The sequence below is a fragment of the Symphalangus syndactylus genome, chromosome X, assembly GCF_028878055.3.
Source record: "Symphalangus syndactylus isolate Jambi chromosome X, NHGRI_mSymSyn1-v2.1_pri, whole genome shotgun sequence".
Lineage (NCBI taxonomy): Eukaryota > Metazoa > Chordata > Mammalia > Primates > Hylobatidae > Symphalangus > Symphalangus syndactylus.
The window spans coordinates 122,186,329-122,202,845 of record NC_072447.2 but is presented as its reverse complement, the minus strand read 5'-3'; the positions used below and the strand labels follow the sequence as shown (position 1 = coordinate 122,202,845).

The 16,517-nt window shown below is 36.9% G+C and overlaps 1 protein-coding gene across 3 annotated transcripts in view; it reads right to left on the bottom strand.

Annotated features, from left to right (window-relative positions):
* Positions 1-480: 480 nt before the first annotated feature.
* The window catches only part of DOCK11 (dedicator of cytokinesis 11), a 203,180-nt gene continuing 187,143 nt past the window's right edge, over positions 481-16,517 (bottom strand). For all 3 annotated transcript variants that reach the window (XM_055267319.2, XM_055267320.2, XM_063634851.1), the window contains 8 exons: positions 15,798-15,920; positions 10,905-11,018; positions 10,218-10,364; positions 5,953-6,163; positions 5,397-5,587; positions 4,854-4,954; positions 3,417-3,555; positions 481-943 (listed from right to left, as the gene is read on the bottom strand). In XM_055267319.2, the coding sequence (XP_055123294.1) occupies positions 824-943; positions 3,417-3,555; positions 4,854-4,954; positions 5,397-5,587; positions 5,953-6,163; positions 10,218-10,364; positions 10,905-11,018; positions 15,798-15,920 (1,146 nt within the window). In that variant the 3' untranslated portion in view covers positions 481-823. The remainder of the gene's footprint in view (positions 944-3,416; positions 3,556-4,853; positions 4,955-5,396; positions 5,588-5,952; positions 6,164-10,217; positions 10,365-10,904; positions 11,019-15,797; positions 15,921-16,517) is intronic.

Here is a 16,517-nt window from a genome sequence, read left to right as displayed (position 1 = left end):
CAGCTCACTGCAACCTCCACCTCCTGGGTTCGAGCGATTCTCCTGCCTCAACCTCCTCAGTAGCTGGGATTACAGGCATGCACCAAGATGACCAGCTAATTTTTGTATTTTTAGTAGAGACGTGGTTTCACCATGTTGGTCAGGCTGGTCTTGAACTCCTGACCTCATAATCCGCCTGCCTCAGCTTCCCAAAATGTTGGGATTACAGGCGTGAGCCACCGCGCCCAGCCTAAGTTTGGTATATTTTAAGTATATCCTTTCCTTTTGAAATTTTCCTGTTAAATAATGCTTTTGGTTCCTTTAGCCCAGCCTTGACTACTAATTGGCAAGGATTCAAATGATCTCCCCAATTTTAAATATCCATGTATTATGGAAATGTTATCAATTTTCTTCTCCTCCTACCAAGGATTATATGATAATGAATTGAGCTTCTTGTCAAGAAAAATGCTAAGTTCAAAGTATTATTTCTTTCACTTCTAATTAGAAATAAGTTTTACCTTTTATTGTATTCCATTATACAATTTTACATAGTACCATTATTATTTTAAGCAATAATTAAGCAAATTGAACTACTGTTTTTGAGCTCTACTTTTCAGCATATAGATTTACCTAAAAAAGTACAAACCAAGCACAGTGGTGCAATTTTCCAGGCACTTTCAAGTTGCTTATTTACAAATATGTAAGCACCCTGTTGGAACACATGAAAATTTTGGTGTCGAGAAGAAACACCCCATGTATATCAAATCTTTAAATTTTAACATTTGCACAGCTCCAAATATTCCTGAGAAAGGTCAGTCTCATTGTCACGTACATCTGCATTTCCTCACACTTCAGCGTATCTTGGGGAACCATAACCTCGGTCACTTGATGTACCACTAATTGCACAAAATACATGTAATGTGTTGCTCATCCAGGGAGAATGCATTGTGTCTTCTTGTAATATCTAAAACAGAAGAAATCAGCATGGTTATCATGAAGCAAAATAGCCACTGCCAAAAAAAGAATGTGTATATGTAATTGCGGGCATATTTCAATTTATCACTGACAGTTATTTAAAAAGACAGAAAGCAGAGAGAGCAAAGAATAACATTACCGACTTAAGTCTTCAAAGCTGTATTAGAAAGGCAGCATATCAAAAAAGCAGAAAAGGTCTAGTTACTCATTAAGAAAAACAAAGACTGTAAAATGCAAAATTCAATAAAAAGCGAGAGGTAACACAATCTTTAAAATATTTTTTAACAGATGGTCATAACGAGAACTCTAAATGGTAGACTCTGATATGAGTTTATGAATGATCTAACACAGTGGTTCTCAGAATCATCTATGGGACTTTTGAAACATGCAGATACCTATGTTCCTTCCCTGGAGACTTGAAAATAATAGTAAATGAATATAAAAGTCTTAAGTGCATATTTCTAAAGACACACTATAATTGTATAAGCTAGTTGATACAGAAGATTTTTCTTGGAAAGGAAGAACTTCATAACTATAAAATTTAAAGAATATATTCCAATAAGTATATAAACATAGATATTCATATTAGTTTAAATATTTTTTAAATGATCCATTTTGTGTAATCCAAAGAAAAAGCAACAGAAATCTTGTGCTTAAAGTAGATTGAGGTAAAAAACACTATATACATTATATCCAATCTCTTTACCATAAAGTCCTAACTTAGGTCTCAAGCTTTCAATACTTGGTTCTCAAGTTAGTTGTGAAACTTCAGTATTAAGCCCACAGATTGATCTATAGTGGCAGTATTGAGACATATCATTTGTGTTGCTACAAATCATAAGGCTTAAATAAAATTTGTAATAGAGAAATTTCCTCTTACAAAAATATTAACTCACGACACTAATCTGAAAGCATCCTAGAATGTTAAGAGATGAATAACTGATTATCTATGCTGGTCAGATGTGACAGGCAAGGAGGGTACTTATTGCTAAGAAATTACAAAACACACCCAACAGATGCTACAATGACCACCCCCAACTCTATCTAAGAAATCTGCAATTTATAGCTTTATGATAATATAAATCCTTTTAAAAATCAAAAGCAGCCAGGCGCGGTGGCTCACGCCTGTAATCCCACCACTTTTGGAGGATGAGGTGGGTGGATTACAAGGTCAGGAGATCGAGACCATCCTGGCTAACATGGTGAAATTCTCATCTCTACTAAAAATACAAAAAAATTAGCCAGGCGTGATGGCACGTGCCTGTAGTCCCAGCTACTTGGGAGGCTGAGGCAGGAGAATCACTTGAATCCAGGAGGTGGAGGTTGCAGTGAGCTGATATCACGCCACTGCACTCCAGCCTGGGTGACACAGTGAGACTCCATCTCAAAAAAAAAAAAAAAAAAAAAAAGAAAAGAAAAAAAAAGCTTGAAGAAGTTTTTGAAAGGACTATATACTCTGGTATTCTGTAACAGATTACATTGAAAGGGGACAAGGACTATCCAGTCATGTCTTTTTGTCAAGTAATCATTTATGGAGCTCAAGAGAATATTTCAAATTTCAGTACACATTAACACTTGTCTTACTTTTCAGTATTAATATACGCCTCAAAGTGTATGACTACAAGGTGGCTCTCTTTTATGTGAAACTCAATTCACTACAAAGTCAACATTTGCCAAAAGTAAGGCACACCCAAATATGGTTCATAGTAACAGGATGGCTTGCATAAATATAAGCCAGTAGAAACTAAGAGTTTTCTTGGTTAGCTGTCATTACATAATATTAAGAGTCTAAGTTATTGGTCTCTATATCTAAGAGAAATAGCCATGTTTTATGGGAATAACTGATACAGACAAGTGAGAAATACGACAGTAGATTTGAAAAATCCATGCTTCAAAAGGAAAACAGAATTTTATAAAATGACCACTCAGAATATCTTGATCACAGTAATAACAGTAAATTGAATAATTTGTTTTCAATTTGAATAATTTAGAGTTCAGCACTAGGTCATGCAACTGCATGCAAATGAAATAACTGTAATATAGTAGATACTCACTTAAAATAGCATGTGCAATTGTCTTATATCTTTTGTGAAGGAGGAATTTTTGCTGCTTTTTCTATGCATTATGAGGAATAGAAACTCATCAACTAGATAGTTTCTAAAAACAAACTATGTTATCTATTTGATAACGGTATACCTCAGTTCAACCCCTTGCCTCTACTGACACTGGAGCACAAAAAACAAAATGGTTTCTTACTGATAACTGCATCACTAACCACTTTAGATAATTGTTGCAAATTTGATTTGTACTGTATCACTTAAATGATTAAAGATAATATGAAAAAATTTAAAATATAGACTTAATAACTTTAAAGTTATGTATTTTGAACCATTATATTTTGCTAAGCAACAATTTCGGGACCCGCAGATCGTGTTTTCAGTTTTAGTCACCCTAATACTTGCCTGCTCATGGATAATGTCAGATAATTCTTTTACCATGTCTCTGAAATTTGACTTTAGCCCTTCATGGTACTCAACTTGATCTTCTTTAATTAGCCGCTCATTTAGTTCAAGTGCAATGCTGCATGCTTGTATAAATTTCCTATGGATGAATATCAAAGATAAAGGTCTTGTTATTTATTCTTAGGAAGTATCACTGACAATCCATTTGATAACTCAGTTTAGCCATGGTTTGCCTAGGAAGAAGATCAGAATCCTCTATTTTCTCACTGTGCATTTATTTCTTAATGTCTCTTCCTAAGTCTGAAATGCCTTCTTTCCTTTCCACCTTTGCCTTATGGTTTCATTTCTTATCTCCTTCAAGACTTGGCTCAAAACACATACCCTCTGGAAAGTCTACTTGCTAATCATTTACTTGGCATTCTATCAGCTAAAGTTGTGCTGACATTAATTTGCACCTGTAGATAACGAGTCATTTATTCAAAAAGAATTTATTTTGAGCTTACTATGTGGCTAGTACAGTGCTGGGTGGTACAGGTATGAAGGATCTTCCCTGGGCTGCTAAGAAGGAGAACAGAGAGGTGATGACCTACCATAAAAGTATTTTTCCATTATTTCATGTGTTTATGTTTAATGTCCACAATTAGAGTGTAGGTCTTAGGGGACAAAGTACTTCATTGTCCATTTGTTTTATATCCCTGTCATAGCAACTAATAGTCTTTTGCATGTACCAGGCATTAATAAATACTGGTGAATGAATGACTGACTACTGGTTACTCTGCACTCTGGAACAGCTGATAAAACACAGAGAGGAAAAGTAAACAAAATAAGTCAGGAGCAAATGAGTGGATAGGTTATCATCTTTCTCCTTAGTCCATATTACTCAACTGTTTCTCGTCTTCTGAATGAAAACTTTTATATATTAAAGATATTTCTCTAATGTAAGAGCATTCATACATGCCTTAGCTTACAGAGCTGCTCACTGAAGACAAGATATTGCATGCCCTAGTTTGGCAGAGTCCAAGTGGAAGTAAGGACAGGGGATTGGAGTGAGCCTATGCAATCTTTCCTGCCCCACTTCTATTCCTACCCCAAATGGTCTGAAATGCTGTAACAGGAGGTCAATTGGGTGAAGAAGGAAAGCACATAAGGAACATAGGCTTGCGTTTGTGTCACTTAAAATATTCAAAGCAATATAGTAAACTGGCATATTTAATCTCTTGGGTCACTAGGGTATTGTTAATGTCCTGCAGGATGAAACTGATCACACATTTTCTTATTACTTAAAGTGCCATTAGGAGGTCACTTAGATATTGTAAAAGACCACAGAGAATGTCCCTTTTTGGAGGGGTATTATTTGGCCAATACTTTGTTGTTTTTTAAAAGAAGAAAATAGAGAAAAAGAATGCGGGTCTAACCTGAAAACTGTAAAACACTTACCTAAACATGTCTTTCAACTCACTCACTTTCTTAGGTGGATACTTGCTAGCTTGACTGTCATTTAAGAAAGCTCTTGCATATGCTAATGGACCAGCATTGACCTACATCACAATAGAAGAAAAATGAGAGTGTTTCCAGAATGCAATAATCAAAAGAAGTTTTGGCATTTCTCTTTTTTATTAAAAATCCCAAAATATACAAGAAATCCATATCTGAGAAATATATGCTTATTACAAGTTTATTTCAAAAAACCATTAACTAAAGAAAATAATCTACAAAGATGATATTCTAGTAAGTGATTTCTGATATATACATACAGGGCTTCGCTACAGTCATCGGACTTATGTTAAAAGTCCTCTGACATAACACAAAACTTATAAAAATTCAATGTAATATCTTCATTAAGTGAACAAAAAATAATGCACAGGTTTTTGCACTCAGTAAGTGCCCAACACACAATTACAATTAATGCTTGCTCTGTGCCCTTATAAAAGCAAAAGAAACATCAAGAAACATTTAATACATGTTGGACGACCAGCGTACCTGCACAGAAACACAGCCCTGCAATTTAAGTTGGAGCTGAATCATGTCCACGTCAGTAGAGGAGCAAAGCTTTTGCAGCTCTGCAGTTTTATCTTTTATTTCATCAGTGGCAACATCAATTGGTTTTAAATTAATCTGCTGTTCACAGTTAATAGGAATCCTCTTCTTCACATAGGGAAACGAGTTTGAAGCTATTAAAATGTTAAGATTGATTTATTGACTTTAGAAAATCATTTGTTCAAACAGCCAAATTAAAGAAAAAACTCTATTGTACTTAACTCTCCCCATCCTTTATCTAGAAGATGACTTAGGGTCCCATATAGTACTTCAAGATTCAGAGAGAAACTCTCTTTATGAGACACCTCTGGGCAATCATGGATGACATATGGGAAAATGATGGTTTATCACATGGATGTGCTTGTGCAAACTTGTAACTGAACAGCAGAACAAATAATAATTAAAATTTCAGTTGTATGTTCCAGCTGGCCAGCTGCTACTCGTGTATACTGAAAAAGACCAAGACAAATAAGAAGTTAACATGTAAAATTGTACTTACTTGTCAAGATTGTACGGCGTTTGCACTGTTCTTCTATACAGCCCTGTTTTTTGCCTGATAAAGTGTAAGGGGCCTCAAAAACAAATCTGCTGATATTATGATTTCTTTCAAACTCGGTCTTCCTTTCTGTGAGTTCTTTGTCATCAAAGTAAGGCTTCACATAAGTAACTTGTATATGAGCATATTTTGGATCAAGCTCTTTGGCATTTACCTATAAAATAAGAAAGTTTTTTTTATTTATTTTATTTTATTTTTTATTTTATTCAGTGGAAGGGAAAAGGAGATAAGGTAACCTACTAACTTCTTTGAGACCAAGTGAGGAACATTGCCATTATAATTGTGTTTCCAATAAAGGGGGTCTTCATTCTTCTTTTTAAAAATCACTTACTTCTGATTATAAAGAAGTTACAGAAATCTATTTGGAGACTACAGAAACATATGAAGAAATTAAGAATTACTGTAATTGGCCAGGCACGGTGGCTCATGCCTGTAATCCCAGCATTTTAAGAGGCCGAGGCGGGCGGATCACTTGAGGTCAGGGGTTTGAGACCAGCCTGGCCAACATGGTGAAACCTTGTCTCTACTAAAAACACAAAAATTAGCCAAGCGGGGTGACATGAGCCTGTAGTCCCAGCTACTCAGGAGGCTGTAGTCCCAGCTACTCAGGAGGCTGAGGCAGGAGAATCACTTGAGCTTGGGAGGCAGAGGTTGCAGTGAGCCAAGATCGCGCCACTGCACTCCAGTCTGGGCGACAAAGTGAGACTCTGTCTCCAAAAAAAAAAAAAAATTACTGTAATCCTACTACCCAGCAATGACCATTATTCACATTTTTATATATTTCCTTCTCATCTTTCTTCTATGCATATGTATTCAGAAAATTGAGGTCAGACTAAACATTGTTTTGATTGTGCATTATATGAATTACACCTCAAAAAAACACAGGTATCATAGTTTATTTATTTATTTTTGAGATGGAGTCTGGCTCTGTTGCCCAGGCTCAAGTGCAGTGGTGTGATCATGTCTCACTGCAGCCTCAGCCTCCTGGGCTCAAGTGATCCTCCCACTTCAGCTTCCCATGTAGCTGGGACCACAGACATGCACTACCACACCTGGCTAATTTTTAAATTTTTTTTGTAGAAATGAGGTCTCCCTGTGTTGCTGAGGCTAGCTTGGAACTCCTGGGCACAAGTGATCCTCCTGCCTCAGCCTCCTAGTGTTGAGATTATAGGCATCAGCCATCATGTCTGGCCAATAGTTTATACTATAGTCACTGGCATTACTTTTAATGGCTGTATGGATAAACATGACTTATTGGACCATTCTCTCATTAGTGGAGACAGGCTGTTTTCCAACTTTTTGCTATTGTAAATAATGTTCTCATGAACATCCTTGTATTTAAAACTGTGTGCTTTTTTTTTTTCTGATTTTTTCCTTAGGATAAGTTCCTAGAAAAGAAATTGCTTAGTTAAAAGATTTACATGGGGCCAGTTGCAGTGCCTGTAATCCAAGGGCTTGGGAGGCCAAGACAGGAGGATTGCTTGAGCATAGGAGATTGAGACCAGTCTGGGCAACATAGCAAGACCCTGTCTTTAAGAAACATAAAAAAATTAGCTGGGGTATGGTGGCAACACACCTGTAGTCCCACCTATTCAGGAGGCTAAGACAGGAGGACTGCTTGAACCCAGGAGTTTGAGACCAGCCTGGGCAACATAGTGAGACCCTGTCTCTAGAAAAAAAAACAACCCACAAGAAACAAAAATAAGCCAGGTGTGGTGATGCACACCTGTAGTCCCAGCTACTCAAGAGGCTGGGTGGGAGGATCACTTGAGCCCAGGAGGTCAAGGCTGCCGTGAGCTGTGATCGTGCCACAGCACTCCAGCCTGGGCGACAGAGCCAGACCCTGTCTCGAAAAAACTTAAAAGCGGCCAGGCATGGTGGCTCAGGCCTGTAAACCCAGCACTTTGGGAGGCTGAGGTGGGTGGATCACTTGAGGTTAGGAGTTCGAGACCATCCTGGCCAACATGGTGGAACCCCATCTGTACTAAAAATACAAAAATTAGCCAGGCGTGGTGGTGAGCGACTGTAGTCCCAGCTATTAGGGAGGCTGAGGTGGGAGAATTGCTTAAACCCAGGAGGCGGAGGTTGCAGTGAGCCAAGATGGCACCAATGCACTCCAGCCTGGGTGACAGAGCAAGACACTGTCTCAAAAAAAATAAAATAAAATAAAAAGAAAAGAAAAAAATATACATCTTGATAGATTCATATGGACACTTACAAATTTCTCATGCTTTTTAATGTCTAGGTGGTTATATCCATTACATGGGTAATACCACCATTTCTTTAACCATATGGACATTTAAACCGCTTCCAGTTTTTTGCTATATAAATTTTGTGGCAGTGAACAACTTTAAACATATATATATTTATATGTGTACATCTACAAGATAAAATGTTAAATGTGAAATTGTTGGGTCCAAGGACACATACATTTAAAATATTGGAAGATATTGCCAAACTCCTCTTCAAATTGCCTTTGCCCTTAAGCAGATTTTGCTCTTTGGCAAGGGAAAAGAGTATTTTTAATTTTTATTTTCACACATTGAGAAAACAATAAATATATTTTAAAAGCCGGACCTGCTTATTATGTCTGTTGCCTGTGGGGAACTACTAAAATACGATACATAACAAACATCAGGAGTCCAGCCACCTGATAATGGTTTGTCGCTGCATTCTTTGACCCAGTTTTCAGAGGCAGAATAAGGTAGAAAACTGCATGTTGCACAGAAAGTCTGACTTTTCATTATCTTTCCATTTATACAGTAATCAATATTGTGGGAACAAGTCTTACACTATCTGGCTGCAAGGGGAGAAAATCTTCTGTTGTCTCAATTCAACAAAACAACACAAAATAGTGAAACTGATAAGGAAAGAAGTAGAGAGTGTTTGCCATATATTACGTTGAAACTACCACCAAATCTATTTTTTTTTTTTTTTTTTTTGAGACGGAGTCTTTCTCTGTCCCCCAGGCTGGAGTGCAGTGGCGTGATCTCGGCTCACTGCAAGCTCCGTCTCCCGGGTTCACGCCATTCTCCTGCCTCAGCCTCCCAAGTAGCTGGGACTACAGGCGCCCGCCAACACACCCGGCTAATTTTTTGTATTTTTAGTAGAGACGGGGTTTCACTGTGTTAGCCAGGATGGTCTCGATCTCCTGACCTCGTGATCCGCCCGCCTCGACCTCGCAAAGTGCTGGGATTACAGGCTTGAGCCACGGCGCCCGGCCTCTATTTTTAAATGTCTTAGGCATATGTTTAAGATAAAGTCATCTCCAAGAGATATATGTAAGTATACAAAGTGAAGAGATTATTTTCGTGGTAGACAATGAAGTGTCTTTACAATAGCCATGGGCTTTTTCACTCTGGTAATGCTTCCTGCTAGATTTTAAGTGTTCTGCATAGCACTGTGCATATCATAGTCACTCAGTAAATATCGCTGTGAATACAAATCTTGAACTTTATATGTCCTTCCTACCCTTAAAAATCAGCTCTAAGTCTGGGCACACCCAAGGCAACTAAGGATAGTCAGGCATTCCTATAGTGCTTCCCCCAAATCCTGTCTATAGGGAACTATGCATTTCCTAGGAAAGGGCCTCTCTTGCTATAATATAAGCCTTCTCACCATGCCTTGGCAGGGCCTAGTGGAATGGATAACCTTTAGAGCAAGGCTCAAGGATCTCTCCTAAACCTATTTCATTGCAAATGTTAACTATAGTCACTATTACTGAACTAAGGATATCTTAGAATAAAATGTGTGCCCCAAGATGATTTTAATCATGATGTAATGGAGAATCATGATGTACAATAGCATTTACAATAATATCTAACCTTTAGTGAGCATGCTAGCTTGCTATTATTAGTGAATGCTTTTTATGTACCAGGAAAGTGATTATACTTTCCATATATTAACTGATTTAATCCATACAACAACCTCATGAGGAAAATACTACTATTATTATCTCCATTTTATTACTAAGAACGATGAAGCACAGAGAGTTAAGTACCTTCCCCATGGTCACACAGCTAGTGAGTGGCAGAGAGTAGAGATCTGAAACTTGGTATCTCTGACTCCAAAGCCCCTGTTTTTTCTTTTATTATCTGGAAAGCTCTGTTTTCATGCTTCTCTACCAGTTAAAAAAGGAAAAAGTCAGGAGCAATGTACAATGCCTGGAACTAACAAATAATGATTTCAAAATGTAGGGTATGTGTTACCTTGTCTGAATCCTGAATTATTTTGACATTCTCCGTACCAAACTTTTCACCATAAAGTTTAACAAGTCTCAAGGAAATTTCTGAGAGGCCAGTGAGCTTTGGTTCTTTATAGATGTACTCCTTTCCATCTTCTTCTTCAAAAAAAGACTATTATAAAGTTAAACAAATAACAACTTATAAATAATATGAGCAAACACAACATTTAAAGAAAATCTACTAAATAACTAGTAATAATATATTTGAAATACATTTTGAATAATATTACTAAAAGTCCCATGCTTGTATTTACCCTTTTAACTTCAAATACATGAGAATTTTCAAATTCCTGATAATTTTCAAATTTATAATCACATAAACATATGGCCTGAGGAAGATTTTCAAACTAGGTTTTTTTCCTTCCCTGTACACTTACCTGTTTTTTATTTAAGTTTTAACTACTATATATTTAATATGTACTTTAAAAAGCTTAACAGAAAATGAAACTGACAGAAATCAAAACCTTCTCTGTTATATTCTGACCTGAAGGGTTTAGATATGAGAACCAAAGTGAACTTTATACATACAAAAGAGGCTCCCTGCTGTTGTAATAGGCACTCTATCTGGATAGAATCCTAGCTGCTATAGTAAACTAGTAATTCAAAGGTGAATGTTTAAAAAGGAAAACTTTATGAACTCAAGTATACTTACTTGGCCATAAAAGGCAACTCTGAAGAAAGTGCCTAAAAGTCTCTTTTTTGTATGCATAACTTCCAGAATTTTTGTGTAAGCTCCATGAAGAGTTCTATAAACTTGAGTAAGTTTCTGAAAAATAAAAACATACAAATCAGCTTTGTTTTTTGTTTAATTACTAAATGTCTTCAAGATGAATGTACAAGAATAAAAAGCACCAGTATATTCTTTTCAAAATGGTCTTGGTGGGGCCATTCATACTCATCTCCCTTTGTAACAATCAGACAAAGTCCTCAACAACTTTAGGTCTAAGGGTAGAAATTAAAATGGTAAAATAACACTGTATTTCTTTTTAAAAGAAATTTCTTCTAAAAAAAAAAGGGGGGGAGGGATACATGTGCAGAATATGCAGGTTTGTTACATAGATATATGCGTGCCATGGTGGTTTGCTGCACCTATTGGCCCATCCTCTAAGTTCCCTCCCCTCACCCCCCACCCCACAACAAGCCCTGTGTGTGTTGTTCCCCTCTCTGTGTCCACGCGTTCTCATTGTTCAACTCCCACTTATGAGTGAGAACACGCGGTATGTGGTTTTCTGTTCCTCAATAGCACTGTATTTCTTAATATCATGCTTCATTTCATTCACATCTCAATGGAAATTTTAAATTTTGAAATACTGTATTATCAACTACTATTTTCTACAGGGTCTGAATATTTTTAACTGAAAGGGCAGCCAAATGCTTTGCTTGAGCCCTCAGGTAGAGAGCTATGAAAATAAACAATCCATGTATTTAAAAAGGAAAATAAAATACAAATATAAAAATAAGCAATGATGTGAGCTGCAGTGAGGGTTGCTTTTATGCGAGTTCACAGATATTTCCAAAGGATATGTTTTTCTGCACTTCCAGAAAAAGAGAGCACATTGTGCAAAGAACATGATCAAAAATGTGAAAGACGACCTACAGAATGGAAGAAAATATATGCAAATCACAGATCTGATAAGGGTTTAGTACCCAGAATATTTAAGGACTTCTTACCACTCGACAACAAAATATATGCAAACCAATTTTAAAAATGGGCAAATGACCTGAATAGACATTGCTCCAAAGAAGATGTACAAGCAGCCAAGAAGGACACGAAAAGACACTCAATCTCACTGTCATTAAGGAAATGCAAACCAAGACAATGAGGTGCCACTTCACATGCACTAGGATGGATTTTATAAAACAAAATAAAACAAACAGAAAATAACAAATGTTGGTAAGGATATGAAGTAATAGGAATCCTAGTACAGTGATGATCGAAATGTAAAATGGTACAGCCACTGTGGAAAACAGCTTCGTGGGTCCTCAAAAAGTTAAACATAGAATTACCAAATGATCCAGCAATTCTACTCCCTAGTATATATTCAAGAGAATTGAAAATATAGATCCACACAGAAACTTGCACACAAATGTTTACAACAGCACTATTCATAATAGACAAAAGGTGAAACAACCCAAATGTCCATCAATGGATGAATGGATAAACAATCTGCGGTATATCCATACAATGGAATCTTAGCCATAAAAAAGAATGAAGTTCTGATATATGCTACAACTGATACATGAACCTCTAAATATTATGCTAACAGGCCAGGTGCGGTGGCTCATGCCTGTAATCCCAGCACTTTGGAAGGCTGAGACAGGTGGATCACTTGAGGTCAGGAGTTTGAGACCAGCCTGGACAACATGGTGAAACCCCATCTTTATTAAAAATACAAAAATTAGCCGGAAGTGGTGGTGTGTGCCTCCCAGCTACTTGGGAGGCTGAAGTGTGAGGATTGCTTGAACCCAGGAGGCGGAGGTTGCAGTGAGCTGAGATCACGCCACTGTACTCCAACCTGGATGACAGAGTGAGACTCTGTCTCAATTAAAAAAAAATTATGCTAACTGAAAGAAGCCAGACATAAAAGGTCACATATAATATTACAGGTTGAGTATCCCTTATCTGAAATGCTTTGGACCAGAAGTGTTTGAGATTTTGAAATATTTGCATTGGACTTACCAATTGAACATGTCTAATCTGAAAATCTGATACCCAAAATGTTCCAATGAGCATTTCCACTGAGCATCATGACCATGCTCAAACAGTTTCAGATTTGGGAACATTTATGATTTCGAATTTTCAGATTAGAGAGGCTCAATCTGTATTCCTTTTATATGACATATCCAGAATAAGCAAATCCAGAAAGCAGGTTAGTGGTTACTGGAAAATAGGAGTGGGGTGGGGAGTAATTACTTAATGGGTATGGAGTGTTTTTCTGGGGAGATGAAAAAGTTTTAAAACTAGAAAGAGGTGGTGGGTGCACAACACTGTGAATATATTAAATGCCACTGATTTCTATACTTTAAAATGGTTAATTGCATGTTATATAAATTTCACCTCAATAAAAAAGGAAAAACACACAAGCTTCTTTCTCTAAAATTCCTCCCATATTATCTTTTATAATTGAACTCAATGGGAGGGAAATCTTCCTTACCTTGGCTGCTATCTCTGATAGTTTTCAGCCCATTCCATAGAGATACACTGAAAAAGTATGCATCAGTGTTCTACTTTTTGGTTTTGTTTTGAGATTGGATCTTGTTCTGTAGCCAAGGCTAGAGTGCAGTGTCTCAATCATAGCTCACTGCAGCCTCAATCTCCTGGACTTAAGCAATCCTCCTACCTCAGTCTCCCAAGTGGCCGGGATCACAGGCGTGCACTACCATGCTCCAGCTACATCAGTCCGAAACACAATTACTTCATCTATACAGAGTGCTAGGGGATTTATACAGACCCTTACACCCCTCCAAGGAAATAGGAGTAGTTCCCCTGTAGAAAACATCATTTCCTTTAATGTGTAGAGAAGATATATTTTTCTTTCTTCCCTGTTGGTTGGCTAAGTAGCAAAAGGCTCCCTGGGTTTCTAACAGCCAGAACTTCCTTCATCCTAAGAGTCAGAAAATGGGGACTTTATTTTGAAATTACTACAAAGGTTCTTCAGATGTAATGCTTTGATAGGAGGGGTAATGGCAAGTCTAGTTTTGTCTCATAGGCTATTCTTGGCCATCTGTATGACCTATACTTAACTTCAGCTTATTAATATATTCACTTGAATTCTGCTATGAGTTTTCAGGCATGCCCCATATACACCAAAAGTATGGCAGAGAGAGGAAGACCTAGAATCTGGGAAGAAAAAGTGAGTTTGATCAGCGCCAGTTTGGAGGAGAGATGAAAACACTACTCAGATTATATTAAATCTATGTGTGTTCACTCTTAGAAACTACGTCAACAAGGAAAGGCCTAACTGCTTTATTTAAGAATAAATTGCCAGGCCAGGCACGGTGGCTCACGCCTGTAATCCCAGCACTTTGGGAGGCCGAGGCGGGCGGATCACGAGGTCAGGAGATCAAGACCATCTTGGCTAACACGGTGAAACCCCATCTCTACTAAAAATAAAAAAAAAATTAGTCGGGCGCGGTGGCGGGCACCTGTAATCCCAGCTACTCAGGAGGCTGAGGCAGGAGAACGGCGTGAACCTGGGAGGTGGAGCTTGCAGTGAGCCGAGATAGTGCCACTGCACTTCAGCCTGGGCAAAAGAGCGAGACTCCATCTCAAAAAAAAAAAAAAAAAAAAAAAAAGAATAAATTGCCTTGCTTTTTTAAAATGGCTTGAATCCTAAATAGAAATTATGATATGGACTAAGAGACTTGAATATTTTAAAAATCCTGTTTAGTGTTGGTGGCAATTGCTTTTCACTATACTACTATTCTTTATTAACTATACTTTATCAATAGTTTATCTGGCAAGTCAAAATTTTAAAATTCTCATAATAGGGCTATTACTAGTGTATTATTACCTACCCCACTGTCATTTGCCAGCACCTTTAGTCTCTCCGCTAAATTATAAAGAATAGAATCATGTCTATGCCTCTTCCCTGGGTAACATGGAAATTTGACAGCTTTTTAAAGTGAAGGTTTAGTGAAAATAACACTGATTATTTTATGCTCTGAGAGGAAGAGGGGAGGTTGCTAGATGAAAATATTTTCAGGCCGGTCACAGTGGCTCACGCCTATAATCCCAGCACTTTGAGAAGCTGAGGCGGGAGGATCACTTGAGGTCAAGAGTTCAAGACAAGCCTGGTCAACATGGTGAAACCCCGTCTCTACTAATAATACAAAGATAGTGGGGCGTGGTGGTGCATGCCTGTAATCCCAGCTACTTGGAAGGCTGAGGCAGGAGAATTGCTTGAACTTGGGAGGCAGAGGTTGCAGTGAGCCAAGATTGTGCCACTGCACTCCAGCCTGGGTAACAGAACGAGACTCCACCTCAAAAAAAATTTTTTTTTCAGAACCACTGGTCTAATTTAAATCTCAATTTCTATTTTGGATCTTTTACCCTTAATTTCATTTGGAAAACATAAATGAATATAAAGTAGGACGTTTTAAGTTTTACTTTATTTTCTTTTCATAAGCAGGACCAGAGGAAGTTTTACGTTGTTTTTAATTGACACATAATAACTGTACATATTTATGGGGTACAATTTATGGGGGAAATGTTGTTTCCATACATGCCAACATTGTGTAATAATCAAAACAGGGTAATTAGTAAATGTATCATCTCAAACATTTATCATTCCTTTGTGGTGAAAACATTAAAAAATCTTAGGATTTAATAGCATTTTTAGGGATTGTCACTTTGAAATTGGACAAATGTGTCAAAATGATAGACTGTCTATATTCTATGATAAAATACAAAAGTCATAATCTAATGAACCTTATATTCTTCAGAGGACACAAGTCGAATGATAGCAACAGAACTATATTACTGTTTTCCCTAAAACCAAAATAAAATACATAAGTCAATGATAAAAATGTTCCAGTTGCCTACCTCAAACTCACGACGTTTCTCATAAATTGGAATGATCAACTTGGAAATCTCAGAAATTATTTCATAACGTTCTGCCTTCCATAAGCCATCCACACATTGTTCTAGCAACTCCAGCAAGACCTCCTGCATTAAGAGAAAAATCCAATTAGGAATTAAAAATAGTTTTAGAGTTTTGGACAAATAAATTTTGAAGCATTTCAAGTTGGTAGAAAACAAACAGATGGTACTAAATTCAATGAGATGCACAAAAGGAACATACTTGTGTGACAATATTTTCTAAATCAAATATTTAAAATATTTAAAGTTAAAAACATTCTTAAAAATATAAAATTGATGTTAACAATAGTAAACTATGATTATTTTGTTTATTCACATAATGAAGATGTTAACTAAGTTGTAAACGTTAACACATCGAGAAAGAATATTTTTAAAAAGGGAATATATTGTTTGTTCCAAATTGAGGATGTCTGAATGTCTAACATCCATTTTTTTATATTAAAACAATATTTACCCATATTAGTCTTAAGAAAATTTGACAACTTTTTCAAGCTATTGTGTTGGTGGTTTAGGTGTTTATTAAAATGATTTGATTTTTTAAAATTTTTTTAGTTTTTTTGTGGGTTGGTATTAAAATGACTCAGTTTTGATAAAGAACACTTCCCGACTGATAGTTCTAAAATTACTGAGAATGATAGGATAACAGCTCAAAATAGAGATCAC